This window comes from Mus caroli, chromosome 4 (assembly GCF_900094665.2).
Source record: "Mus caroli chromosome 4, CAROLI_EIJ_v1.1, whole genome shotgun sequence".
NCBI lineage: Eukaryota > Metazoa > Chordata > Mammalia > Rodentia > Muridae > Mus > Mus caroli.
The window spans coordinates 56,335,124-56,362,307 of NC_034573.1; the positions used below are offsets into that span (position 1 = coordinate 56,335,124).

Sequence of the window (27,184 nt, forward strand, 5' to 3'; positions counted from 1 at the left end):
TCCCAGCTGAAGGGCAAGTGCTTGCGTCTCCAAGAACATACCCTTTTCCACTGAATGGGATGAGCAGCTGGGCCTCCCCTCGGCACAGCTTGTCTTTATTCTCCACTGCCGATGCTGACTGCTTGTCTGCTTTTGTCTCCCCTCTGCCTTTCTTCGCATAGTTCTCTGGCTCCTTGATTTTTATGTAAGTGCCTCCACAAGTTTTCTGGTGGTCAGCCCACCAGTAGTCAAGAACAGAAGGGGCCCTGTTGGTGGCACACTTCACATAGCCGTAGTAGGGCTGTCTGTGCTGGCAGGGTCCATTGCAGCGCCACCAGTGCCGGCGATACTCATCCACCTCATCGTGGAAAGTGTGGTAGACCGTTATGTTGGCTCCTGTCAGTTGGTTGATTCGATGCATATGTTTACAGAACTCTGGGCCGTGTCCTTCCCGGTCTTTATCATTATTAGTGACAAATAAGTAGGCATGTATCATTTCATGCAAAAGAGTCTGTCGAAATGGTGGATTCCAGAAAGACAGAGACCAAAGCCTCGTAATTGGAGTCACGTGATACAGATCCCTCCCTCCTGCCCAGGAGGGAACAAGTGTGGCCCAAACTGAGTTGATGGGTTCCCGTTGCACAGATCCTCCCTTGGTGGCCAGAAGAGGGCGCTGGATTCCTCTGGCGCTGGAGTTAGAGGAGAGGAGCTGCCCGAAAGGGACTGGGAACCAAATTCTGGTCCTTTGGGAAACCAGCACGTGCTCCTACTGCTAAGCCATCTCTCGATCTTTGAGACTCTTTACCTCACAGATTTCATCCTTTTTTCCTTCCTGGACCATCTCTAGGCTGCCTGAAAGGCTTTTTAAGGAGCAGGATAGATTAATACATAATGGCTAGTTGGATTTGCCCCACTACTAGCTAACTGGGTAAGCTTGGTGCTCAGTTAATAGGGCCCTATGCTTCTCTCCGGGATGCTGCCACCTTTCCTGCCTAGATTTTGTCTCAGGAACCAGATCTATGCTGTGGAGATAAGGGAATGAAGTGAGTCCACGGGCTGTCCAAAAAGAATCCAGAAAGAAAGAATCCTGACATAGACCCCAGTGTGGATAGCTCTGGTGTAATGTTAAGGTCTAGAATTCTGTGTCTGAGTCCAGTTCCTTTTCCTGGGAGCCAGGGAAAGGGCAGTCTTTGGTGGATTATGAGAAACCAGCTGCTCTTGAATACAGGATTAAAAGCTGTAACCATAACATCCACAAGGAAGCTAGAACTAAGTATGAAGGTCATCAGATTGGGGCAAAGCCAACGAAAACCTTCGGATGAATGAGGCTAAGTTGCTAATCTTTCCATGGGTAATAAGGGGGAAGGGGCCTGCATTGGCACAAGAGCCTACTCATGGCTGCTACTGTGGGAGGCATAAAGCAATAAAAAGTAGCCCCACATTTCCAACTCCCTCCATTGCTTTTGGGTTCCAGAGGCTTCAAAAGGCCTAGCCCATTAGCCACTGAGGTTACATAGATTTTTACCCTCCCGTGAGTCCTGCAGATATGTTTTCTCTGAGGCTGCACAACTCCCCTTAGCTTTGGCCAAACTCTGTGTGACCCTGAGCTTAACCTTTTGCAGGTGACTCTCTCACAGGGTGGAAATATTTGCTGTTAATAATGACAATGGCTTCCATTTATCACACAAAGGCTCCACTGCCAGGTTTAATGCTGCGAATTCAACCTGTGTTTTCATCTAAGTCTTTCAACACCTCTGTGACATAGACTCTATTATATACTTTTAAATCTGATCAGGAAGCTGAGCCTCAGATGTATAAAGCTGTTTATCTGAGGCCTCATGGCTAATACTCCAGAACTCAGGATTTGAGCTGAGATGTCCGACTCCAGTCTCAGTGTCTCAGCTAACCCTTGGTCAGAGTTCTTGGAGGGGAACGTATGGGCAGATTGGTTGGCAAAGGATTGCCAAGTGTGTTTAAGAACGTATATGAAAGATTCTTGATGTTAGGGAAAAATTAATGTTAAAAGTTTGATATATATTCCTGATAAAATTAAATCAGTGAGATGAAAAGACAATGCACAAAAAATGAAAATACTAACGAGAGAAAAAGTTTATCAACCTAGTAAGAAAACAAATACAGCCTAGTGCGTGTGAGGGAGAATGAGAAAAGAGCAGTCTGTAAGCTGAAAGCAGCCCTGGGGTGTAATGGAATCTGTGCCCCGATCTTGGACTTGGGGACTGTGAAAAACAAATGTCCATGGTTTATAAGCCCGAAGTCTATTATAGTTTGTTAATGTAGCCCAAATAAACTAAGATTTTTAAAATTATCTACAAGGAAGATGAAAACCTTGTGGAATATAGAAATGTAATCATTGTGTGAATGTACACAGAAAGAAAATTACAACTGTGCACTGCTGTATGCTCATCAGATTGTAGAAGATAAAGTGGCGACAGGGACAGTCTAGGGCGTAGTTGATTTAATGCACTCCTAATTTGTTGTTATTGTGTTCCTGGGATGATTTGCACTCAACATGTGTTAAGCTTAGCAAGGTATCTGATCAAAAAGAAAAAGTAATAAACATTTTCATGCTAATTGCCAAGGCAAGGTCAATTACAGGTTGTCCGGGCCGCTGGGGATTTCGGAGACGTCGCACAACTCTGGGGTTGTGCGCGTGGGTCCCCCGCGGTTGGCGTAGCCTGGGCCGTGGGGTGGCGCGCGAGTGAGGACCACAACTCCCAGGCGCCCGCGCGCCACCTCACCGGGCCACGTGACTCGCGTGGCCAGGGCGCGGTAGCAGCCGCAATCCCAGTCGAGTCCCAAGTAGAGTCCTGAGTAGAGTCCCAGGCTGAGTCTCGAGCAGCGAGCGGACAGACGCGACCGGGGAGGCCGGCTAGTGTGCTCACCATGCCGGTGAGTCTGCGCTGTGCAGCGGAGGGGACGAAGGTGGACGGGCTGGGCGGTACCCCGGAGATCCTTGCAGCTCTCGACCCCGGGGTGGAGTGGGGGGAGGGATGTGTCAGCACCGCTGTCACAGCGGAGTAGGGCTGGGGAGCGCGGCAGGGAGAGCTAGCTGTGGCTCTGGAAGTTTGTCCCTCTCTGTTAGGTAGGAGTCAGTCACTACAGCCAGGCCAGCCCCAGCTGGGACGCTGCAGGTGGGTTGGAGAGCAAGGACAGCTGTCCCCCGTCCCTTCCCAGGCTCTAGCCAGATTTAGGGCATTCCGGACAGGTTTCCTCCAAGAGTGGGCCGGCAGGGTTCAGTCCCTGAGTACACACCCCCGGCTCGGCCTGTCCTGGGCAGGTTCCTGGGACTGTTTCTTTAACATGGACCCAGTTACTCCCCCACCTCCCAATCTTTCCTATGAATCCGAAAGTAGGGCTTTCAACAGATGTGTTTTCCTGGTGAGGTTCCTCTTAGAGAATGACAGCTTGCAAGACTCTGCTCTCTGAGGAAATCCTCTGTTTCTTCATGTCACAAAGGTGTCTGAATGTACGACAGGAAGTCTAGCCAGGCTGTTTGTTGGAGAGGCGTCCCACCTCCTGCAGATCCATTAGTACAGGAAATGGATGGGAAGCCCTTAACAAAGGTCTCCAGGCAGTCAGCAGCACCACACAGGCCTCCATCCTTTTCTGGTGTCTGGTTAAAAACGAAGGCACTTTTCTTTAAATTTAACCACAAATAAAAGGAAAGCAAAAAACAAAAAACAAAACAAAACAAAACAAAAAATCCCAAAAAACCAAGTCTTGAGAATGGTTCTCTTCTTGGCCACTGTCCCTCCTCTGTGAGGTGCCGCCCTAAGCCTCGATAAACTGCCAGAGAGGCAGATTTATCTCCAGTGGGAACTTGATTGGGTTCTGCCCTTGCATACCTCACCGCAGGACCTGCCAGCTGAAAGCTGCTGTCCCTTTTCCTAAGTCTGGGTGTGCTGATTTCAAATCCTTTTCTTTAACCAAAATACAGAAGTGAGGAAGGGGGGGGGGCAGTAGTTTTGAACTCAGTAGGAAGTGGAATCTTCCTTATGGGAGAGGACACCCTGCAGTTTGTCCTGACAGCTGCCTCTTGTTCCTGCTTCCCAACTGTCCCAGCCAGCTGCCTCTCCTCCCACAGGTGGATTTGTTCCCAGGACATCACTGGGCTTCCCTGCTCCTCCCTGCTTCTGTCCCCTCCTGTCCCCTTCTGTTTCCGTCTCCCTTGCTAAGCGGTTCAGATGCTCCCAGCCTTCTCTCCTTGGTCTCAGCCTGCACATTTCTAGCATAAGAAAGGAGAGATTGCTTGAGAGAGGTGTCTATAGATTTTCCTGTGGATGCAAAGGGTGTTGGCTTTTTTGTTTTTGTTTTGTTTTGTTTCTCCTGAGGTAGTTGGCCTGGGCCCAAGGATGATAGAATAAAATGAGTTGTGGAAACTCCCAGTTGACCAGATGAGCTACCAAAGACATTCCATTCATGCACGCCAACTGCTTTACCAGCCAGACTGGGTGAAGGCATGCTGAGCACAACCTCCACCTGGCAGAGACAGTGTGGGAGGTCTCTCCTGCAGGCCGATGAAGGCACCTGTGGTATACATGGAGTTATGCCTGTTTGCTTCACCGTATTCTTTTGTGAGCATTTCCCCCAGGCCATTAAGTATTCGTGTGGAATTCTAACGAGGTGCCTCCGGATGGTGGAACTCAAAATTATTTTCCTATTTGGTACTATTTTAGCTATTTATATCTGCCAAGTGCTGCTTTCATATTAGGAAGATAAAGTACTCACTCACTAGTCATCATGATTCTGAAGTGACTACTCATGTCTCCAGATTGAGGCTGTTACGTAATTTACAGGGCCAGTACCTACCTGTACCTAGTAGACAGGGGACGGGGTGATTCAGACCAGACCACTTCTCTAGGCACACCCCTACAGACACCTGCCCCAGAAATACCCAGAATGCTTATGGAACATGCTACAATTTGAAGCTAGAATGTCAGCTGGAAAGTTGTAGGACTCTAAGTGCATGGGCCTGCAATGAATAGAAAAGCTCACCTGGCAATAGCGAAGGTGGGATGGGAGCTAAACATGGTGCAAGCCTGAGCAGGGCCTCGGGAGACAGAGGGCTGAGTGGTGGTGCTATTCAGTCAGATTTCTGCAGATCTAGGGTCTTCAGGCGGTTTAGCTCTAGTGTAGGCACAGCAGTGTTGCTGATGCAAGTCAGAACTAAAAGGCCTATGTGCCAAGTACGACAGCCATCCCAACATTCCAGTTCCACAGGGGTCAAGCCTAAACATGGGGAATAGAACACACACAGATGAGACATTCCTCTCTACTCACAAGTAGAGACATAGTTTTTTTTTTTTTTTTTGGGGGGGGGAGTGTTTTTGTGTTTTTTGTTTTTTGGGTTTTTGTTGTTTTTTTTTTGGTCTTCTCTTGTTTGTCATTGTGCCTCAGTGTCAGAGTGAAATTCACAATGGGAGCCTCTCTGCATCAAGTTCACAGGGATCTGAGAAAGTAAAGCCAGATCAAGGGGACGTCTTCCTGGGGGTCAGTCTTCATTTTACAGGTGGGGAGACTGAGCTCCATTAGGAGCTTGCTGTGTGGCTCTTCCTATGAGAAGAGGAAGGCAGAGACAGGCTGCACAGATTCAGAATCTCTCTGTGTTCTGTCCAAACTGTACCACGCAGAGTGAGCATCAGAACCCTTTCCTCAAATGGGTCATCTTAAGATCGTTTGGCTCTTCTCCTGGGTTCTGATTGACAGGTCTAAGTAGGCCCAGGCACATGTATTTTTAGTAAAGCCCTGGGGTCTTAAGGGAACGTGATGTCCTTCACTAAGCTGCTTGGGCAGCGTGGAGCTTGTTGGCAGTCTCTGCACTCAGTGGCTCACCTGTAATTCGCTCTGTGTACGTAGAACCAGGCCTGTGCACACCTGTGTTCCGCTCCAGCATCTTTCTTCCTAACCTCTTTCCACCCGCTTTGCATCCTGTTTTTCAGCTGTAGCCTTGACCACTGGCTTTCCTTCCCTGTCCTTGGATACCACAGTCCTGTTTGCTTCATTTCTTTATCCTTTGAGAGCCCCAAGCATCACTGTGGCGAGTGCATGGGGATCTTTCCACCTGTGGTTTCCTCCTATCACAGCTTCTCCCAGCATGGCCTTGTCTCTTCTATTTTCACATCTTCTGGAAATATTAAAGCTAACAGTCAGGGACTCAATTGGCTGAGTGCTTGCTTAGCATACACACAGCCATAGATCTGATCCCCAGTACCACAGAAACTAAGTGTGCATTTTTCTGACCCCAGCACTCGGACGCCATCCTCTGAGGGTCAGAAGTTCAGAATTGTTCTCAAGTCAAGGCCATCCTGGGCTACACAAGACCTTGACTAAAACACAACAAAACAGACCGGATAAATGGCTCAGCAGTTAATGCTATGCAGAGGACTAGTTCCCAGAACCTATGCCATCCTGGGGCAGCTCACAACTTGGCTGTAACTCTGGCTCCCAGAGGATGTGGCATCCTCTTCTGGCCTCAGTGGGCACTGCACTCACAAACAAAACGCACACAGAGACACACACTTATACACATAATTAAAATAAAAATATTTTTGTCAGATTAGGTAGTGCATTCCCTTAATCACAGCACTTAGGAGGCAGAAGCAGGTGGATCTGGTCTACATAGCAAGTTCCAATACATATTAAGATTCTCCTCTCTCCCTCCCCCTCCCCCTTCCCCTCCCCCTCCCTCTCCCTCTCCCCCTCCCTCTCTGAATAAACAGGTAGATAGGTATGGATATAGGTATCTTTAACGACAAATAAGCAGGCCCATGGATTCTCAATACAAATTAGTGTCTGTTTACTTATGGCAAATGAAGGTCGGGTTTGAAGACCTGGGTTCTATTCCTGATGCTGCCACCACCTCATTGTGGCCTTGGGCTTCCTTAGAGGTTGTGTTGAGAGCACAGACTCTGAAGCCAGTCTGCCTGAGCAAAACACCTGCTGGACAGCACATCCACAGATAAAAGATTAACACTCTCCCAAGTTAAATACTGTCCGACGAGAAAACGGAGCGGGAAGCAGGCAAGGGAGAAGGTGCTAGGCTAGCCTTCTAGCAGGAAAGAGAGCTGTTAAGCTGTATTTTGCCCAGGTCCAGGTGCTCTCGGATTTACTTGATTACAGAGTTCATCTCTCAGAGAGTGTCTTAAGAGCCTGTGGTTTTCATGGAATTTGAGAGATATTCCTCTAGCTTTGACAGGCATGGAAAAGAGAGCCCACTGGCTGTCCCCTCATGTGAATGGCTGCACTCTGTCTTCTCACAGCGTCCCTGGGATGGGGCGCAGGCTCCCGAAAGTCCTCGATTGACAGATCTGGTTTGCTCTACTATCCTTTTATGGTTTTGAGATGATAACTCACTTTACTCCAGGTTGACCTGTGTCTCAGTCACTGTTCTGTTGCTGTGAAGAGACATCAATGACCAAGGCAAATCTTACAGAAGAAAGCACTTAATTCAGGTTTCAGAGTTAGTCATTCATCGTCATGGCAGGGAGCTCGGCACCAGAGCGGTAGCTAAGAGCTGCAGCCTGATCCATTGGCACAGAGACACACACAGACAGACACACACACACAGAGGCCTGGTGTGGGCTTTTGAAACCTCAAAGCCCATTGACACACTTCCTCCAACAAGGCCATACTTCCTAGTCCTTCTCGAGTCATGCCGCTCCCTGGTGACTAAACAATCAAATATGTGAGCCTACAGGGGCCATTCTTACTTAAACCCCCACATTCTGGAACTCACTATGGAACCAAGTGGTCTTGAACTCACAATAGTGCAGCTGCCTCAGCCTTCCCAGAGCTGGGATTGGAGCTGTGAAATCCCATGCCCACTGACATCCTACTAGTCTTTATTATCTCCTTTGCTCCTACATCTTGAGAAGGGGAGAGAAGGAAAAGGTAGATGTGTATGATTTGTGATATGTGGCTGTCACCTACAAACAAGCTTGTGTCTCTCACTCCCAAGTGGCCAGGATGCCCAATGGCAGTTTCTAGACAAGGTTGCAGCTAACCTAATCCATCTGTCCATCTGCTTGCCCATGGAAATATGCCTCAGTGTAAAATCCCATAACCTTTCTGAGAACCAATCCTCTCTCCCCAAGTCCTCTCCCCTGGAACACTCATTGAGAGCTACAGGGTCTTTTATGAAGCCCACCCAGGGCAAATCCCTTTCCCTTTGGGGCTTCTTTTTCCTATCCAAAGATGAGATGGAGTTGAGGGAGTGAGGGAGTGTGAGTTGGATTGAATCGGTGTGTTTCATTATTATTATTATTATTATTTTAGTGGAATTAGAGGTTGAACCTTGAACATAGGGCCTCACATATTCAAGGCAAGTGTTTCACCCTCTTCCCCACCTTCTCAATGCTGGCCACAGACTAGGGTCAGCAAAGAGTCTAGTGAATGAGTGGATGTGTGGTGTACAGATGGGAGACATCTGCCCTTAGCCCTGCACGACACTCTAACACATCTGTCCAGGTTCACAAGGACAAAGAGGGCTCCCTGCTCACTCCTGGAGTGTGTTCCAGAACTGAGCAAAAGGCTTGGCCTGGGGCTTCCTACTGAGTTTGGAGAACCAGAGGGGATATCTCCTTATGACCCAAGGATACTGTGTCATCCGGAGTCTGGTTGGCGTCTTGAGAGTAGGCACTCCCCATCTTTACTTCCCCATATAGCAGGGCTCAGTTACAGGTGTTACTGACACACTTGGGCAAGCCCCTCCTCTTCCATATGGCCTCTAATGGCCTTTCTAGCCTGGGAGCCCTGTAGCTCCAGAAGGTCTCTGAAGGTGGCTGCTAGAGAACACTGGGAATTGGGACCTCTGTGTCCAAGCATCCTGTGATGGATATTCTCATCTCTTTTAGATGCATTTCATCTTCTCAGATGAGGCCGTGCTACTCTTTGATTTCTGGAGGGTCCACAGCCCTACAGGTAAGAATTGGGAAGGTCAGACTTAAAAGTTTGCAAGTCTATCATGCCAGGCAGCAGAGAACCTGTGTTCTCTTTATTTTCTGTGGACAAGCAAGGCATGGTGAGCTAGAAGTTCGCATTTATCATTCTAAAGCAGGCTAGAAATTGGTCAGATGCCTGTCATGGCAGATGGGCCCTTCTGTTCAGTAGATGGCCATTGTCCAGCTGTTATGCCCCGATTCATCGGGAAAACCCAGAAGGGCTCAGGAACTGCACAGTCTGCTGCAATTTGCATAAGAGTCCTTTATTACAAGTCTTGACTCCGATAGCAACCCCACCCCCCCACAGCATAGGTCCAGAGTGTGACCCCAAGCTCAGATGTCTTAACACTTAATATACAGCATAGTTAGAATTTCCTTGAATGCTTAGGGTGAAGGGGAAGGAAGGCGGGGGAGGAAAGGCAGGGGAGGTAAGTCATAACTCACACATGATACCATTTGGTAGGGTGGAATTGTGAGGATCAGAGGGGGATTAAAGATTGTCTTTTGTGGGGCTATCAGGAACTAGTTTTATGGCCAGCCATAACTGTCTGTGACCTCTGATTACCTCTTTTCTATGATTTAAGCGTGGGACCCTAATTTTCTTTCTCTAAGGATAGGCACCAGCTGCACCTATTTATCTGGGAGAGTGCTGGCCTTGGCGTCACTGAAGCTGAGGAGTTTTGTCATTTGTCTCACTCAGGCTGGCACCCACGGCTCCTTGAGTCCTCTCGGAGCAGCCAGGGAGGTGGAAAGAACTCCCCAGCTTGCTGCAAGGCAGGAGGGGGGCAGGGGTGGGGGAAAGCAGAGCTACAGAGGGAAAATGCAGAGGCAGGCCAGGGAAGCAAGCCTCACTGCTCTTGCTGTGAAAGAGCCTAGGGGGAAGGGGACTTCTGCAGGAGAGTGCAGAAACAAGCTGCCTGTGTACCTCACAGTCTCCCCCGCAGACTAAGGAGTGGAGTAGAACACTTTTGTTAGTATCTCCCCAAGATCCTGTGGGTTGACCATGCTAACTAAGTGGTCTGCACTCAGGGCCTCGTGCAGTGGAGCCAGACAGTGGCTGGTTACAGTCTTCTTGAGAGTGTATTGGTTGTGAACTACAGCCTCACCTGGGTCTCTCCTGTGAGCCTCACAATGGTGCCCTCTGTAGCCTAGGCTTCCTCATAGCAGAATGGCTAGCTTCTAAGAGCAGGTATCCTAAGAGAACATGGGTGAAACGCATGAGACTTTAAATACTTACCCTAGGGGTTAGGGAGATGGCTCAGGCGATAAAGAGCTTGCTGAGACAGCATGTATATCTAAATTTGATTCCCAGAACCCATATGAAAGGTGAGCATAACAGTCCATAATCCTAGCATTGAAGTTAGAGGTAGGAGGATTCCTGGGGCTTCCAGACATCTCTTTAGCTTCAATGAGAGAGCCGGTATCAAAAACAAGGCAGAGAGCAATAGAAGAGGGCACCTAGTGTTGACCCCAGCCTCTACACATGTTTTTTAACGAAGTCTCAATAATTCAAGTTTGCCAGTGGAGACTTGGGAGCCAGATGCTGGGGTGAAAGCCTGCTAACTCAGAGAGGCAGAGAAGGCACTCAGCTGATCTTCCTCTAGAGCTGTCATCCCAGAAGGAAACTCCTCCATGCCCTCTCAAAGTGATGTCCCTCCCTCAAACTTTCCTCCCCTCCATCCTCCTGCCTTCCTTTTACTCTCTGTGGTTTGTTCCTGTGTTCACTCTCTATCGAATGGCTGAGTGTTCCACCTCTTGACCTTGGTTGACTTTATTTAATCCTGTTTACAATAAACAGAAAGCTCTTGGATTAAAGGTGTGTGCTAGAGCTGAGCCATACCACAAGTAGAAACAGGTTTTTGCAGTAAATAACACAATCTTGAGGGTCACAGTTTACTCACTCACATACATGCACACATGAACAAATACACATATATACATATTGTGTGTACATATACACACAAAAGTAAAACCTACAGTTGGAAGTTACATAGCATTTTTCTAGCCTTATTGACTGACCCTTTGACTCTCTAGGCTAAAGGGAAGGAACATGGCTCCCACCCTGGGATGGAATGAGGGTATGGGTGGGATATATGGGGATGAACCTATAAGATGATGAAGGTCTCAGCCTAATGAAGGTGAGGAAGAAGAGGCAGGTGACTGGAGTGGATTCAGAGGGATAGAAAATTGGGCTCTCTTGCCTCCTGGACTAGGCCCCTGGAAAGTGTCCAGAGAAGCAGTGTTTGCCAGGCTAGCTCTACAACTTGACCTTCTTGTTCTAGGGCACTGCGGACCAAACCTTGGACCTCACTTGTGTTAGGCAAGCACTGTTTCCAGGCCTTTTAACATTTTGAGATATAGTCTCACTACGTTGTTTAGAATGGCCTAGAACCCACTCTCCAGTCCAAGGCAGCCCTGAACTTATAGTCTGCCTCAGCTATCAGAGGACCTAGAATTACGTACATGCTGTGTCCATCATCCAGCTTGCTTCTTTATTTATATGCACTTGCACATATATGCATGTGTACTTATGTGTGGAAGTGGATTTGCTTATGTGTGCATGTCAGAGGACAACCTTGGCTATCATTTATCATATGACATCTTTGTTGGTTTTGAGATACGGTTTTTAACTGACTTGACTCCAGAAGCTAGGTTGGGCTAGCCAGCAAGCCCATGAATCTGGTTATGTTTGCTCCCCCAGTGCTGGGAATTCAAGCTTGTGCCTATGCTTGGCAGTGGCTGCTGCTTCTCCTCCTCCTCTTCCCCCTTTCCTTCCTCCTCCTCTTTCCTTGTTCCTTCTCCTCTTCCTTCTCTTCTTCCTTCTTCCCTTTTTCATCTTCCTTCCTTCTTCCTCTTTCCTCCTCCTTATTCTCAGAAATCTGCCTCCCAAGCGCTGGTATTAAATGCACACGCCACCACACCTGACCAGCTTATTTATTTTGAATTAGCAAAAATTGTCCATTGTAAATGGTGCTTTGTGATGTTTCAGTACATGTACAGGTTGTGTGCATTCAGGGCAGGGCTAGCCCATCAGTCTCTTCGCACTCTTATCATTTATTCATAAGGAGAACATGTAAAAGCCTTTCCTAGCTTTTTTGAAACGTGTCACATTGTCATCTGTAGTCACCAGACAGGGTGAGCACTCCAAAACACTTTTCAACTTGGCCTCTTCACAGGCATGGCTCTCTCAGTGCTGGTAGTCTTGCTCCTGGCTGTACTGTATGAGGGCATCAAGGTTGGCAAAGCCAAATTGCTCCACAAGACTCTGGAGAGCCTGCCTGCCACCAACAGCCAGCAGCTCATCTTGGGACCAGACCAGGATTCTACAGGCTCCAGATCAACTTCAGACAATAGGACCCGCCTCAGGTACAAACCCTAGGTGGAAGGAAAGCCAGAGCATTCACCCTCATCATGAGAGGTGGTTGGGTTCACCCAGAGAACTTTAACTCTATGCACAAAAAGATAATTTGGGCTCCAGGAAGTATTTAGTAAGATGACCTAGATCCTGGGTCTGCAGGGTCTGAGCCAAAGCTATCAGTCAGTCCCTGGGAGGATCCTAAGGATTTCTGCAGGGAACTTCACACCTGTACTGCAGACCTCTCTCAAACAGTAAGCATGGGCTCTTGACCCTTCCATAGATCTTGCCAGGCTCTCAAACCTAGATCTGCAGGTGTACTAAAGCAAGAACTGCCATCAGCCTGGTATCCCAGTTGGTGGGAGAGGGAGGCATCCTTTCTGTGCTCTGGTCCCACTCTGATCAGGCCACCACCTACAGGCTCCAGTCTGCCCTCTCTGCAGCCTCACGTATGTTTAACAAGCCTGCCTGCTACATCACCAGCAACCTTACCTAGACGCCTCACGCCCTCATAACCTCCCTGTGAGGGGTTCTTTCAGAAACCAGCACTCAAAAAGGTTCAGAGACTTGTGGTAGGCCAGACTTAACATCAGAAGCATCAAAGTCCCTGTCCTTTTCATTGCTACCCCACTTCCTAAGTTCAATTCAGGGGAGAGACACTGCCTTCTCAATGACTTCCTCTTATCCCTTATCAGACAGAACTGACTACATAAACCATAATGGTTTTTCCCCATTTGCCTAGGATAGCAGGAAGCATAGAGTGAAATGTGGCAGAGATGTCTCTTTGGAGAGACATCTCTGCTAGATGTTACGCTGTGACTTGGACCTTCTCTCCCTAGTAAAACACATTGCTTATTCCCATTCATCTAATTTGTTTCTCTTTTATGTCTAGGTGGTTTTGGTGTTACTTTGGCCAGTCCCTAGTCCATGTCATTCAGGTGGTAATTGGCTACTTTGTGATGCTGGCTGTCATGTCCTACAACACCTGGATTTTCCTCGGTGTGGTCCTGGGCTCGGCTGTGGGCTACTACCTAGCCTACCCACTTCTCAACATGACTTAGTGGGCCAGAGATGTGCAGTGCGGAGGGCTGGAGAGAGCTGGGGCCTCTGTTCCAGACACTGTACTTCAGCTGCTTTTCCTTATGGTGGCCACTGCTCACCTCTTTCCCAGTTCCTGGAGACTTTGAGATGAAACCAGCAAATGGTCCCTGGAGCTTAGAAGCCATTGAAGCTACCTCCCTCCCCAGCCTCTCTAGGGCCCAGGCTCCTGTGGTGCCTTAAGCAAGTAGCTGTGACCAAAGGAAACATGGAGAGACCAGAAGCTGGAGGTAGGGTGGCCAGCCTGTGACACAGATCTCTGACTGCAAATTAAAGTTTTCCAAAGAGCTTCAGTGGTCAAGGCCATGGAACCTGGATACTCTCTTCTGCTTTGTGCCTTAATGTCAGGGTCATCTCGTCTTTAGGGGACAGACCACGCCAGCTCCTTGTTCTCACCTTTTTGCCTTGGAACACATGAGGATTGTCATTGACAAAACAAGCTTTTCATTTTCAACTCCTGGTTGGCAGTTTTGCACATTCATACAAAACAAAATTTCTAATGAACTCATTGTATTCAGGATGGATGGCAGTGTCTGTTGGGACTTGTCTCCCCTTCTCGAGGGAAGACTGATGCTGATTAAAGGCAGAGAGCCAGAACTGTTACTGAGGCTGTGGGCTTGTCCTGTGTACAGATGAGCTCTTCCTGTCTGACAGCACTGCCTGCAGCAGGTTAGTGGTCAGAGCCTTGCCTGAGCCTCTTGTGTGCACCACAGAGGACAGCATCTGATAACAGCGCTGACTGCCCCTTATATTTTCTTACTGCTAACTCCTAATGATCTGGTAGGAAATGTGAGTCAGTCACTTTAGTACTGACTCAGCAGGGGTGTGCTGGGGCTGGGTACTGACTGAGGGTGCAATAGCAGTCAAACCAAAGCTAGGCCATTGTAAGAGTTTGGTGGACTCTAGATATTTGAGCCTTTTCACTTTACACAGAAAAGTTAAGACAGGAATGGGGACATATACCTGTAATCCTCAGTATATGGGAGGCTGAGGCAGGAGATTGCGACTTTGAGGCCAGCCTGAGCTACACAGAGAGTTGCAGGCCAGCCTGAGATACACAGTAAAACACACACACACACACACACACACACGACAATCACTGCTACATACTTTATAATGTCTGTGTTCAAGTACCTCATGGGCCCATTGAAAAGATGGTTTTAAGAAGTTTGGGGAATTAAAAACAAATACACTTTAATAAATTTCTATTTTTGAACAGTCTGTGTTTGTTGTTCCGTTTCTTCTCTTTCCATTAGTACACATTACCAATGCAGGCACTGGTGGACACTCTGTAAGACCAAGGACTAAGGCTGCCTGTGATAAAGACACCTCTGTGTGCAGGGAAACTGAGGCTGGAAATATGCCTGTGGGTAGATTAGTCATGATAGGTTCATGTATCAAGTTACTGCTTGGAACAAGTGCCTGCTGTAAGAAGAATAACTGTCATGCAGACTATAAACACCCATGTTGGCCTCAGAGTTAGCACCTTCCCATCCTGGGGAGCAGAAACAAAACCCTGGTCATCTTTTTATTTGGAGTAAGAAGCAAGTGTCACAGGTGTGGAAGAGGACACCTGTGGGTGTTGCTTGCTGCCGCGGCCCACTCTAGTGGAGTTGTGACCGCCTGTGCTGGCCAGCATCTGCTCTGGGGGCACTGTTGGGATGGACAATTCCATGAGTGATTGTCAGGTTTCTCAATACTGATTTATTACAGTCACGGTATTTGAGACTTTAGTGGAGTAGGGGGTCTTTATAGGTGCTGACTAATTGGACAGTGCCGCACTTGATGCAATTATTGCCTCACTCCATCCTCACTACCACACAGGAACTCAGCCTTCATCCCAGAGATGAGGAAGCTGAGCATGAGACAGTCACCTGAGGGTGAGCAGCTGAGTGGCACTCAGTGTTTCCTCAGACTCTGATGAGGGTCAGAGGTCGCTCAGCGCCTGTGGTATACAGACGTGGGCTCACAATGCAGATGATGATTGTTCTTTGTTTCCACAATGGCTGGAAATTCTCTCAGGTTGGGAGGTGGGGCCAGGTGCCTGAATTTTTTTTTCTTTAGGGCTAGAGCCAAATCTAGGGCTTGTGCACGCTGGGCAAGTGCTCTACCACTGAGATACACAGTCCTGGACCAGTATTCCCAACAAGCAAGATTGGCAAGGACGGAGGACAAGAGCTCAGCTCTTGATTAGCTGGGCAGGATCAGAATTCTTGTCCTGCTTGCTAGCTATGTAACTGTGGGCAGGTTACTCTGCTCCTCTAAGCCCACTTTCCCCTCTGTAAAATTGGGATAACAGAGCAGGACCAACGGTTAACAGCATCTGTTGCCCTTTTAGAGGACCTGGGTTTGGTTCTCAGCACCCATAGTAGCTCATAACTGTCGCACCCAGTTCCAGAGGCTCTGCTGCCTTCTTCTGGCCTCTGCATACACATAGATACACATGCAGGCCAAACACACATACATATCAAGTAAAAAGTAATCTTTTAAAAAATGAGGATAACAGTGTCTTCTGCAGTGACTGGTACTGTATCACTGCCACCAGCCACTGCAGAAGACACTGTTATCCACATTTTATAGAGGAGAAAACTTAGGCTTAGTGGTCAAAGTAACTTGTTTAAATAACCAATAATACAGTCTTTCTCAATGCTTCCTAGGCCCAAATGTAGGACAGGCACAAAGCCTGCAAGGGTAATGGCCAGATGCAGACAGAATTCAGGATACAGTCTTACAAACATTTAAAATCATGGAAAATCATTTTTGTTTAAATTATTATTTTTTTAAGATGGGCTCCATTGTTTTTAGAAGATCCTAGAATAAGTAAAAAGCCACAAGTGTTTTCTTCTTGCTCTTTTCTGTAACAGTGTCAGCCCGCAGGGCTTATGGGGACTAGAAGAACCCCTCAGATATCATAAACAGTGAATATGAGGAATCCCTGCCCTGCCCTGCATGGTTCCTTAGCCTGTAGAAATCAGTGCAGGATTGGACTGGCTCTCAGATAACTACAATCCCCCAAGCTCTTGGCAGCTGTGGTGAGCTGGAATTACAGCCTTCAAATTCAAGGACAGGTGTCAATGGAAATATACCACAGTGCATTTGTACACAGTAACTGACCCAGTTACAACTCCTTCCCTTAGGATCCCAAAAAGGAACACGACAGTCCTGGAAACCAAACTCAGTTTCTCCTCAAGGGCCTGAGTCAAGTTTTATTATTTTAGCCTTGTTAGTTTCAAATACCCATTGACCTCTTTTAGAAGATTTAAGGCAGAGAGAGAAGATACATGTCCCAGAACCACAGGCTAGGCCAGCATGATTGATCTCTTAAGTTCTCTGTGGAGGACTCCCCTAAGGCCCTGTCGCAGCAGTTCTGATGAGCCCTGGGAGAGCAGGAGGGCTTCCAGGTCAACTTGAGAATGAATGATAAGAAAACCTTGGGAGAGATGGCAGGATGCTTGTGACTGGCTGCAGGTGACCCTCCCAGCCCTTCCTCCATGGTAGAGTTACTCACTGAGGGCTGTTACAACACCAGTTCTGCAGACAGCCTCATGATCCTCTTCAGCAGGTCAGGCGGGGGCTCAGATGGCAGCTAACTCAAGAGCCCCGAACCACTATCTCAGAATGTTCACCAGGACTGCACCCTGAGGCTCACCTAGACCCGAGGGCAGCTGTGCAAACCCATGCTTAGGGAAGGGCTGGGCGGGAAGCCTGCATGCCTGCTTCCTAGGTCTTCACCCCAGCCAGCCAATGTCATCGTCATCATCATCATCGTCTCCAAAAAGGGGGGTTGGAGGCGGGCGTCCCTTCATGCTCTGACAAAACAGGAAAGAGAGGTCAGTCCTCACTCATCCCTCACAGGTGGCTTCCTGCCTAGGAGGGGAAGTGGTCCAGTGTCTGTCCTGCCTCTGCTGGAAAGGAGATGAACTGAAAGGACAGGTTTCTGTGGCCAGAGAACTGAAGCATTCAGATAAAGATGGAACAGGCAGGCACAGAGGAAAGCCGGCTTTCAACAGAGACAAAAGACCAATTTTACTTGGCTGATTTTGTAGTTTATTTGTGAAACAAGTGTACTGATTGGATAGATATGCTAACTTACACATTTCATGTTAAAAAGGAAGAGTCATTGAGGAGAGTTGGGATAAGAGAAAGAAACAGAAGCAAAGCAGCCTGGCATCAGAGAATAAAGGAAGATGACAGTCATATCTGAAAGCCAGCTGTCGCCTGAGGTGGTCAGTCAAACTCATAAAGATGTGTATGTAGAAGCAAACTCAAGTGGAATATCCCAAGAGATTTAACAAAAGTCTGCAAAGGCAGGACCCATGCTCTCTTTAATGTGGGAGTGGGATGAAGGCTCAACGCGTATCGGGACGCCTATGAGTCCCAGCCAAAGGCTACTGTGTTAAAGGTTCAAGACCTCACTCAGCTTGGTAGCACTGGGAGGTGGTGGGAACTTTGCTTTGATGGGGCCCAGTAAAGTCTCAGATGATTAGAGGTTGCCCTCAGAGGAGAGGGGAGCTCTGCCCTTCTCTCTCAGTCTTTCACTTCTTTCTTTTTTCCTGCATTTTCTCTACACATCTTCCCACAGGCCTAACAGCAATGGAGTGAACCCAGCTTGAACTAAAACTTGTGAAACTGTGAGCCAAAATACACATCCAGTCTTTATGCACTTCCTGTGTCAAGGTTTGTGCCAGTAGCAGAATGCTCACTACACAAGGAGCCAGGCAGGAGCCTCTCTTCGTGATTTAAACTTCGGCTTTCCCTCTGGTTTGCTAGGACAACAATAGGGCTTACAACTGCAGACAAGGATAACACTGGACTAATCTCTGAGGCATTTTCTTCTCTGTGAGCTTCTGCTAAGCAGGGAGCTGGGCCAGGGGAAGACTGGGTTCATCCTCTAGTAGATCTATTAGCAGACCTGTATTTCTCTGCAGGCATCAGCTAGGCAATCTTGAAAGTGCCCGTGCAGGACTCTGAAATGTGTGCCGCAGCTCCTGTTTTGTTTTGGCCAAGGGTCTGCTTGGTGTTTACTCATCGTATAACCTGAGTTACATTATTTAATCTCCCTAAGCCTCAACACTGTTCTATAGGACATATCAGCAGAAGGTTAAATGAGGATGTAGTTTTCTGAGTACCCAAGAAACAGATTATTAACTTTATGGGAATGGCAGTATTTCCTTCAATTTCTATGCAGAATTTGTAGTTAGCATTCTCAAATGCAAACTTGATTCTTAAGAAGGCAGGCTAACGGAAGGAGTTGATACACCTTCTCTGAAGGCAGGCAAAAGGAAGGAGCTCTGATTCACCTGAGCTAGGTTCCAGGTGTCACTGCCTTCTGGAAAAAGCAAACACACTCCAGGTGGATGGTGTAGAAGGGCAATAGGTTTTTGCCCATATTCAGTATCATAGTTCTGTCCTAGGGATGGACTGCGCCTAGTGCTCTTGTCTCCTCTACACACATTTCCTGACAATGAAATTCCATTACAGAGCCAAAATGGTCAAGTGTCAGATGCAAGCCAGGGCTCCAATCCCAGCTCTGTCAGCAATTTCCTTTGTTGTCCCTGGCTCTCCTGCCCCCTAAGCTGAAGCTACACTGTCAACACTGAAGCCACCTGCTGCCCAGGGTGTTAGGATGACAAACAAACAGCAGATTGGAAGTAGGCCGGGTAAACAAACGTTCTTAGAAACCAGTGGCCCCAAGAGTGGCTTCCTGAATGACCCTTCTGACCCATCTATTTGTCTAGGGATGAGGAGACCCAACAAGCCGATCTTCAGATTCCTTCCCACCTTCCCTCACTCCAAATGGGATGGATCCCCAGGGCCCAGAGCTTACAGTGCCCTCTTAAGAGTACAGTGGCAGCTGACCATCGCCATCATGTTTACAAAGCTGACCACTCTGAGCCCCAAGCTTACTCCCACAGGGTCCTGTACATAGAGTCCAGGAAACAAGCCACCAACAGACTCCTTTTCTGGTCTCTGAACCTGCAGGGAAGAGCCCCCAGGTGGTGGTGTGAGGACTCAGCAGAGCCTGAGGTCTCCTTACCACCTCATCTTCATCCTCCTCCTCAGGCTGGGCTGTGGGCCTCGGAACTTTCAGAGTCGCCCCTTTAAACAGCTCGTCCTCTTCATCTCCAGAGAGACTGTTGGAGAATCAAATCACAGATATGCTGCTGTTTCTGTGCAGGTCACAGTGCCTACCAACTTCAAGGGTCATGGGCCTTGAAGTGAGACCCACTCACTCAATTAAAATCTCTCTTCCTACACTGTGCATCTGTTCCTCCAAAGACCACACCCTGTACAATGGCCTCCATAGTCCATTAGCCCTGCTACAATCTACACTGAGTTAGCCCTCCATAGTCTCCACCCGGCCTCATTCCCCTCAGTTTACACTGTATGTCATTTCCTCCAGTCTCCACCCAGTCAGTCCTTATAGACTACACCGGTGTCAGCCCCTCCCTAGTCTACCGTCAGCACAATTCCCAGAGCTAATACACAGACTCCATCACTCTTCTGCTTAAGTCCGCTTACTGGCTTTTCACTGTACTTGCATAACATTCAAGCTTTAACAGTAACAGGAAATACCACATATCTCAGCCCTTTATTTTCAACTTCAGCGTGACCCCAGCTGTCCCCTCCTAGCTTCATTTAGTTCCTTACGGTGTGTCCATCCCCCCAGAGCACCTGTGTGCTTCTTGCCGCCATCTCTTCCTGCTGTAGGTCTGGATGACTCAGTCCTCCTTGAATCACAGGTAAATGCTACCTTCTTAGCTATGTTCCCTAACCACCCATTTTAACAGAAGTCTCCCTTCTTCTTCTCAATAGTAGCACAGTTTGTTATCACTCACCTGACTGTTACAATACGAAAGTATGTACTTGTCTCACCCACTAGACTGTAAGCTCTCAGACTGATAAACCACACCTGCCTTGCCTACCACACTACCACAGTGCCTGCCTGCCACAGAGCCCTGGATGTAGAACTGCTGAGGAGAAAATGAATGAGTACAGCACTCATGGCAACCCTAAGAAAGAGCATCCACTTTCACAGACAGCCATCTTGTGGCTGCTCAGATACACACCTGCAGTGCTGGGAGTCCTGGTTGTGTCTGAGGGATGGCCCTGCAGCTGCTGAAGCAAGCTCTGTGTCCAACAGCGTCTCACGGGGACCAGAGCTACTAACATCCTCAGCTTGTTTGCACTCAGGAGGCTGAGCTTCTCCTCCTTGGCTTTCAGGGTCTAAGGCTGGTGGCTCTCCCTTCTCGGGGTCTGGAGTCAGTGACAATCTCCTGGAGTTGCCTTGCAGTAGACCATCTGTGGCTACTTCCCTGACATGTTCTTCTCCCAACAGGCCATTGGACCGCACTGTTCTCTGGTCAGCAGCAAGCATCTCCTCAGACTCAGAGTCCATAGTTACAGGTGGCTTAGGTGGGATTGAAGTCGGGGGCCCCAGGACTCTGTGAGCTGGGATGCCAGCTGGCTGAGGTGGGAGAGAACTGTCTTTGATTTCTGAAGGTACCTCTGCTTCTGTGGGCTCCCCTTTCCTTGTCTGTGCACCATTCTCTGGCATGGGGAGAGCCTGTAGAGGCAGTGGGGTGGTCTCCCCTACTACCTGTTCTGGCAGCACCTCGGGAGCCTCCTGCGTCTCCCCACTTGGGGGTGCTGGAGGCATCCCCGGGGTGGCAGGGCCTGGCTGCTCCAGGGAAGGTCTCAGGGGCTTCTTCTCCTCTTCCTCCTCCTCTTCCTCTTCCTCCTCTTCCTCCTGATGGTTCAACAGCTGCAGCGTCACCATCTGTTCAAAAGCCAAGGAGGAGGTGACACTGACAGGAAGACAGCATGTACTGACAGGTCCTTGTCCTCAGAAGCACAGCTGCCACCCAACTCACTGACTGTCTCTTCTGTGGGAAGAGGCTGGCCACACCCATGTGGATATATGCCATTTCAGGGGTTCCCATCACTTGTATGAGTGCCCACTCCAGTGAAGCCACTGACAGCTTTCTGGATGTACCTTGATTGTATGCATGATGGTCCTCAGAATGGTCCCTCCATCATAAGATTCCTCCAGCTCAAACTCTCCCCTCAGTGACTGGAACACCTGGTTCATGATCTTCTTGACCTGAGCCAAGATCAAAACTGCATGCTATTAAACTCAAGGCATTAAGGGATACATCGAATTGCTGAGTCAGAACTCTATGGAAGGACAGAGAGGCTCATGAGTAGCAGGTAGCACTGAGATCTGCCACCGTGGAGAAAACGGTTTTAAGTAACGAACACTTTTTTTTTAATTTTAATTTCTTTTTCTTTACTTTAAATCCCAATTACATCCCCATCTCCCTCCTCTCTTTCCAGTGGGCCACCAACCAGGGAGACAAACATCTTTTAACAGAAAGGCTAGCTAAAAGAATTCCACATCAAATGATGGTTGAGTATACAAGACTGCCCAAAGTCATTTACTGATCTGATGTCACTTCAACTCTGAGCACCACGGAAATCTGTGTGACCTTGGCCACAGGGATTAGTGGATGCTGGGTTCTGGGTGCAGCACTACCCTCCAACCCCTCTCTATGACTTCAGGGCACTTGCCATGTCTGCCACAGCTTCAGAGGGATAGTCTCTCTGGGCTGGCTACCAGAGTAGTAGATTCTAAAGAGTCAGTTTTTCTCCCAGACAAGTGCTGTATCATTTAGCTGGAGAAATGCTGTGGGCATCACATACGTATGGTATTTTCTCTGAATACCTGGTGAGCACATTCACTACCCTGCTGTGCCAGGTTTACTGCTTCTTTGAATGCCCTCACCTTCTCTGAGGGGTCAGCAGCACCTCTGCCTGCAGGTGCCTGGGACTTAGTCTTCTCCAGTCGCTGCATGTGTTCATTCTGTTCAGTGAAGGCTGCGATCTGGGCCTGGAGAGCTAGGCACTGCAAAGTGAACAGACTGGGGCTGTGGCCTTGGGAACCTGGATGACTGTGATGGCCAGGAAACACACAAGAACCATTCTGAGCACAAGTCCTGATCTCACCTAGGTTTGCTAGGCCCAGCAGTGGTCCTCACTGCAGACTGGCTGATGCGGGTCACCCTACTCCCTCGACAACCAACTTGCAGCTTCATTCTAACCTCCACCAAGGATACTTGTTCCCAATGAGGGCAAAAATAGAATGAAAATGGGGGCGGGGGTGTGTGGATAGTGGTAGTTACACACAAGTAGTCAGCAGACTTCTCACCTCCAAGACTGCATTCAAGACCTCCACGTCAAAGGTTTTAGCTGGTAATACAAGGAACTGCCCTTCAGACAAGGGACTTCCACAGCACATCCCCAAGCCCCCTCCCAGATCTCTACTCGACCTCTACCTTACTACAGCTACCTGTCCTTGGCTCTCCTCAGAAGTCACCTCCTCTGAGACTCCTTCCCAGCTCTGTTAGGCACTTCCTCTCAGAGCACCAAATCACTTATCTGTCTCTTTTTTGTGATTAGGATTCTTGAGGGCAGAGTCCTTTGCATGCCCTTTCGCTAACACAGAGCCAAACTGATATTCAGGAAATATTTGCTTAATATATGCAGGATCAAATAGTGAGAAACAAGTCCTAGAATACTGGCTTTTTTTGTCTCTGACCTACCACCCTATTTACATGTAAAAGATAACTGACTGCAAGTTAGACTACCTGGCTGTGTTTTCTAGCTATTAATACTGCCCAGACTCAAAAGGCTGGACAAGCCCCCCACAGCCTGGAGGTCTTGTGTTATGAAGCTGACTTAGGGAAAGAAGTACCTCATCCTGAAGGTGAGCCAGCTTCTGCTGGTGGGCATCCCTCTGCGCGCACACTTCTCGGTATTGCTGCAGGTGTTCATCTCTTGCAAAGGCCAAAAGCTGCTCACATTTAGCCTCCCACTGGCTCTGCAGCTCAGTCTGTGCAAGAGTCAGCTGCCAAGACAGACAACAGCTATGTGTAGTGGGGTGGAGGGTGGTTCCCACTACAACAAAGGAAGCCTATTCTTCATAGAATTCAAAGACCCTTGGCCCATTTAGGTAGAAAACAACTGTTAAAATGGTCTTAATTACTCTGAAAGTACCCTTTTATTCCTTCTTGGGTTCTATGTTGTGATATCAGGGTCTCTCACTGAAACCTGGAGCTTGGCTGGCAGCGAGCGCCAGTGATCCTCCTGTCTTCATTATACACAAGTAGCCATACCCAACATTTTACATGGATGCTGGAGATTCAAACGCAAGTCCTCACACTTGCACAGTATTGGGTCCAAAGTGCCCCCTCCCCCCCCAAAAAAAAACAGCAGAGCTGGTGACAAAGTCCTAAATAGGACTCTGGCTGGGTAAACAGAAACCCTTCTTTAGGCTTTCTTTGTGGGTTTCTGTTTACCAGGAACCTCCCTTAATCTACCACCAAAGGCCAACTGCCTCAAAGGCCACCTACCCCCCATCAATCCAAACAGCCTATATTAGCTCAAAGACCTCCACCCTGCTGACTGTCACATAAAATTTGCTGGCTTTTCCACCATTTTGCTTAGCCCCTAGGCTGGGGAGACAGACACAGTAGTCTGAGCCGAGTAAACCTTTCTGTCTACCCATGGAGTGGTCCAGCTTGGTGATTTCACCCTCACTTATACACAGCAAGCACTACTCAGTCAAATCCCCAGACCCAAAGTCAGCATGACTTAAACATTAAGGGGGATGTCACCTGTTGTCAGGATTTCCACTATTCTCCCAGGTGTGAAAACTCCAGAAGAAACATCTTCCTGAGGTAAGTGGAGGCTATGTGTCCTTCACAGCTTCCTGGTATTGCCAAGAGCCTATTACCTGCTCTGCAGCTGCTTGGTCTGTGGACACCCGAGCCTTTTTCAAGAGCTGCCGAAGTCTGTCCAGTTCCTCCTGGTGTGACTTGCGAATCTCGTCCATGTCCGCCTCCGCCTGGCAGCGCTCCTGAGCTGACTTCTTTTTCCTCTCTGAGAGGTTCTTAGGGACAAGAGAACTATCCTCAGCGCTAGTTGGACAGTGTGGAGGGGCAGTGGTCAGTGACCTCAGCCGTCATCTCTAGGAACGATTCCATCTTAAGCGGCCCCCACACCTTTATATTTTGCATTCCTGCTACTGAGATGAACTCTGACAGGGAAAAGGCAGACAATAGATTCACTGCCATCCTCTTAAAATCTGGGGCAGCATAACTTTAGTGTAGGTACAAGAAGGCAGACACATCTGGCTGGCTAGTGAGAAAATAAATGGACACAGTTATCATAAAAAGCCATAAGTCATAGTCAAAGATTATAATGATAGTCACTGTTATAGTGTCTGCAATAAGAAAAAGCTAAAAATAGCCCTAAATCAGAAGGAACTGCTTTAAAAAGTACAACAAAATCAAAAAGGAACTGGGAAGATGGTTCACTGGGTAACTCACTTGCCACACAGGTATGAGGACCTGAGCTCAGACTCTACTCCCATAGAGAAGCACACTTGGTCTCAGCACTCCTATGGCAAAAGAGGAACTGGAGACCAGAGCATCCTCAGAAGCACAGGCCAGCTCAGGACCTCTCAAACAAGATGGAAGGCAGGCCTGACACCTAAGCTTGTCCTCTGACTTTCACCCATGGATGTGCATGCTGTTGCTCTGATGGTATCTCTCTCTTCTGTCACACACACACACACACACACACACACACACACACACACACTTTAAAGTGATAAAAATCCAAGATAATATTGACCCCTAAAAAGGTATTAGGCAAGAATAGCTTTACTAGAGGCTTACTGTAACCCCAGTAACAGTTTCTTCTTTCCATATTAAACTGTTCTAGAACAAAGAAAAAGATAGCAATGTACCCTGATATTAAAACTTTAATCACTGAACTTTTAAATAATATATGACTCAAAGATAGCAGGCTAGGGAAGTGAGCTGAAGAGACAGCTCAGCAGTTAAGAGAGTGTGCTGGTCTTCTAAAGGGCCTGAGTTCATATCCCAGCACCCATGTTGGGTGGCTTACAACCACTTGTAACTTTAACTCCAAAATATCTGACACACTCTTTTGGTTTCCTGAGGCACCTATATATATATGCACACACCCATACACAAAATAATAATAGGAATGAGGGATTTTTTTTGTTGTTGTTGTTTTTCTTTTTCTTTTTAGAGACAAAGTTTGACTATGTAACAATGGCTGACCTGGAGCTCATTATGTGGAGGAGGCTGGCTTTGAATTCAGACAGATTCACTAGTCTGCTGCCTGAGTATTGAGACTAAATGCATGTACTATTTTTTTTTTTTTTTAATTTTTCAAGACAGAGTTTCTCTGTATAGCCCTGGCTGTCCTGGAACTCCCTTTGTAGACTAGGCTGGCCTCGAACTCAGAAATCCACCTGCCTCTGCCTCCCAAGTGCTGGGATTAAAGGCGTGCGCCACCACGCCCGGCACAATTCATGTACTATTAAACACAGGTCTTCTTCTTTTTTTTTTTTTTGATTGTTTTTTTGAGACAAGGTTTCATTATGTAACCCTGCCTGGCCTAAGACTCATTATATAAATAAGACCAAGGGCCTCAAACTCACAGAGGTTCACCTGCCTCCAGAATACTGGGATTAAAGGCAGGTGTCATCATGCAAAATAAATCTTTAAAAAAAAGAAGAAGAAGAAGAAGAAAATTTAAAAAAAATATCAAGATGGAAAAACGTTAGCAATGCTTATGGCTGACAAAGGATTAATACTCTTAATAGTTCGATAGGAAAGAGGATAAAGAACTCTAAAACAGAATTCACTGGAGAAATAATAGGAATGAAATATATGAAAGCTTTATGTCTAATAAAAACACATAGTTGCTGGGCATGGTGGTGCACACTTTAATCCCAGCACTCAGAAGGCAGAGGCAGCAGCTGGAGGCTAACCTGGTCTACATTACTCCAGGACAGCCAGAACTACATAAAAGACCCTGTCTAAAGAACCAAACACACACACACAAAACAAATAGCTATTCAGCCTGAGGAGGTCCTCAGCAGTTTGAAATGAAAAACTGGAAACATAAACAGCCATTGATCCAGTCCAGCTGCACAGGAGGCTAACAGTAGGCTACTGAGCAGCGGTAATGGGTACAGTGTCCTCAACACTTTCAAAGGCATTTAATATGAGCTCAGTATTGCTTACAAATGCTATCAGCACATTTGTATACAGGGATATGTAATAACCTACTGCCCTGAGGGCTAATGTGTTGTCTATAGTTGGTATTTATAACCCATACAATTAGAGAAGCAATTAAAAACAACTTTTTAATTTTATACTTCTCTGTATTGTTTACATTTTCTCTAATACATTCATACTATAACCATTTTAAAAGAAAAACAAAATGGTTTACTAATCAGCTACGCCTGCACTTGGGGCCAAGAGAAACTTGGCTTTGGAATTTACCTTTTCAAGGGAGGACTTCTCAGCTCGGAGGTCAGTCAGCTCTTCCTCCAGGGATGTTACCTTGAGCTCCAGCTGCCGCCGGCTCTGCTTTTCACTTTTGAATTTGGTCTGTGTTTGCTCAGAGGCTTCTCGGAGCTCTAGGAGAGAGAAAGGAGACATGACCATAGAACCAGAGATGCAGTGGACAATGTGGCATCCCAGGAGCTCTTTCAAAGTTGCACGCTTTAATCGCCCAATCCCACTGCATGAGTGAGCCTTCCCGGCCTGCAGTAAGGATTAGCAAGCCCTGCGCTGACTCTGTTGTCCATCCATGTTAAATATGGAAAGGGTAACTTCTATATGTATACACCTTCTGCGCAAGCAAAGTGAGAGAATATTCTCTGATAGTCAGGGACCGCCTTCAACAC

General features: G+C 47.7%; 3 protein-coding genes across 7 annotated transcripts in view; 1 reads left to right on the forward strand and 2 right to left on the reverse strand.

The window, feature by feature from the left end:
- Positions 1–4: 4 nt before the first annotated feature.
- On the reverse strand, positions 5–486 carry LOC110293332 (sprT-like domain-containing protein Spartan; the record flags this gene model as incomplete). The annotated part of the gene is made up of 1 exon (XM_029476434.1): positions 5–486. A coding segment is annotated over exon 1 (471 nt), but the record flags the coding sequence as incomplete, so codon positions are not given.
- Positions 487–2,743: 2,257 nt separating this feature from the next.
- On the forward strand, positions 2,744–14,613 carry Slc31a2 (solute carrier family 31 member 2). Of its 2 annotated transcripts, none has more exons than XM_021159211.1 (4): positions 2,744–2,889; positions 8,853–8,919; positions 12,116–12,305; positions 13,187–14,613. In XM_021159211.1, exons 1-4 carry the CDS (start codon positions 2,884–2,886, stop codon positions 13,353–13,355), a joined length of 432 nt encoding a protein of 143 aa, XP_021014870.1. In that variant the 5' UTR covers positions 2,744–2,883; the 3' UTR covers positions 13,356–14,613. The 2 variants fall into 2 exon arrangements, with proteins under 2 accessions (XP_021014870.1, XP_021014871.1); XM_021159212.2 differs by lacking the exon at positions 2,744–2,889 and adding an exon at positions 7,504–7,890.
- Positions 14,614–16,557: 1,944 nt separating this feature from the next.
- Fkbp15 (FKBP prolyl isomerase 15) overlaps positions 16,558–27,184 on the reverse strand; it is a 58,492-nt gene continuing 47,865 nt past the window's right edge. For 2 of the 4 annotated variants that reach the window (XM_021159210.2, XM_029475932.1), the window contains exons 21-28: positions 26,778–26,914; positions 24,188–24,343; positions 23,147–23,299; positions 22,178–22,297; positions 21,389–21,496; positions 20,463–21,172; positions 19,430–19,526; positions 16,558–17,201 (exon numbers count right to left, since the gene is read on the reverse strand). In XM_021159210.2, coding sequence (XP_021014869.1) covers positions 17,121–17,201; positions 19,430–19,526; positions 20,463–21,172; positions 21,389–21,496; positions 22,178–22,297; positions 23,147–23,299; positions 24,188–24,343; positions 26,778–26,914 — 1,562 coding nt within the window. In that variant the 3' untranslated portion in view covers positions 16,558–17,120. The other 2 variants (XM_029475933.1, XM_021159209.2) reach the window with 2 other exon arrangements.

Bases quoted from the DNA above. Each gene is read 5' to 3' on its own strand.
- Slc31a2 (XM_021159211.1), top strand. The intron at 8,920-12,115 runs GTAAGAATTGGG...GCCTCTTCACAG, and splicing joins GAGGGTCCACAGCCCTACAG to GCATGGCTCTCTCAGTGCTG. The intron at 12,306-13,186 runs GTACAAACCCTA...TTTTATGTCTAG, and splicing joins GACAATAGGACCCGCCTCAG to GTGGTTTTGGTGTTACTTTG.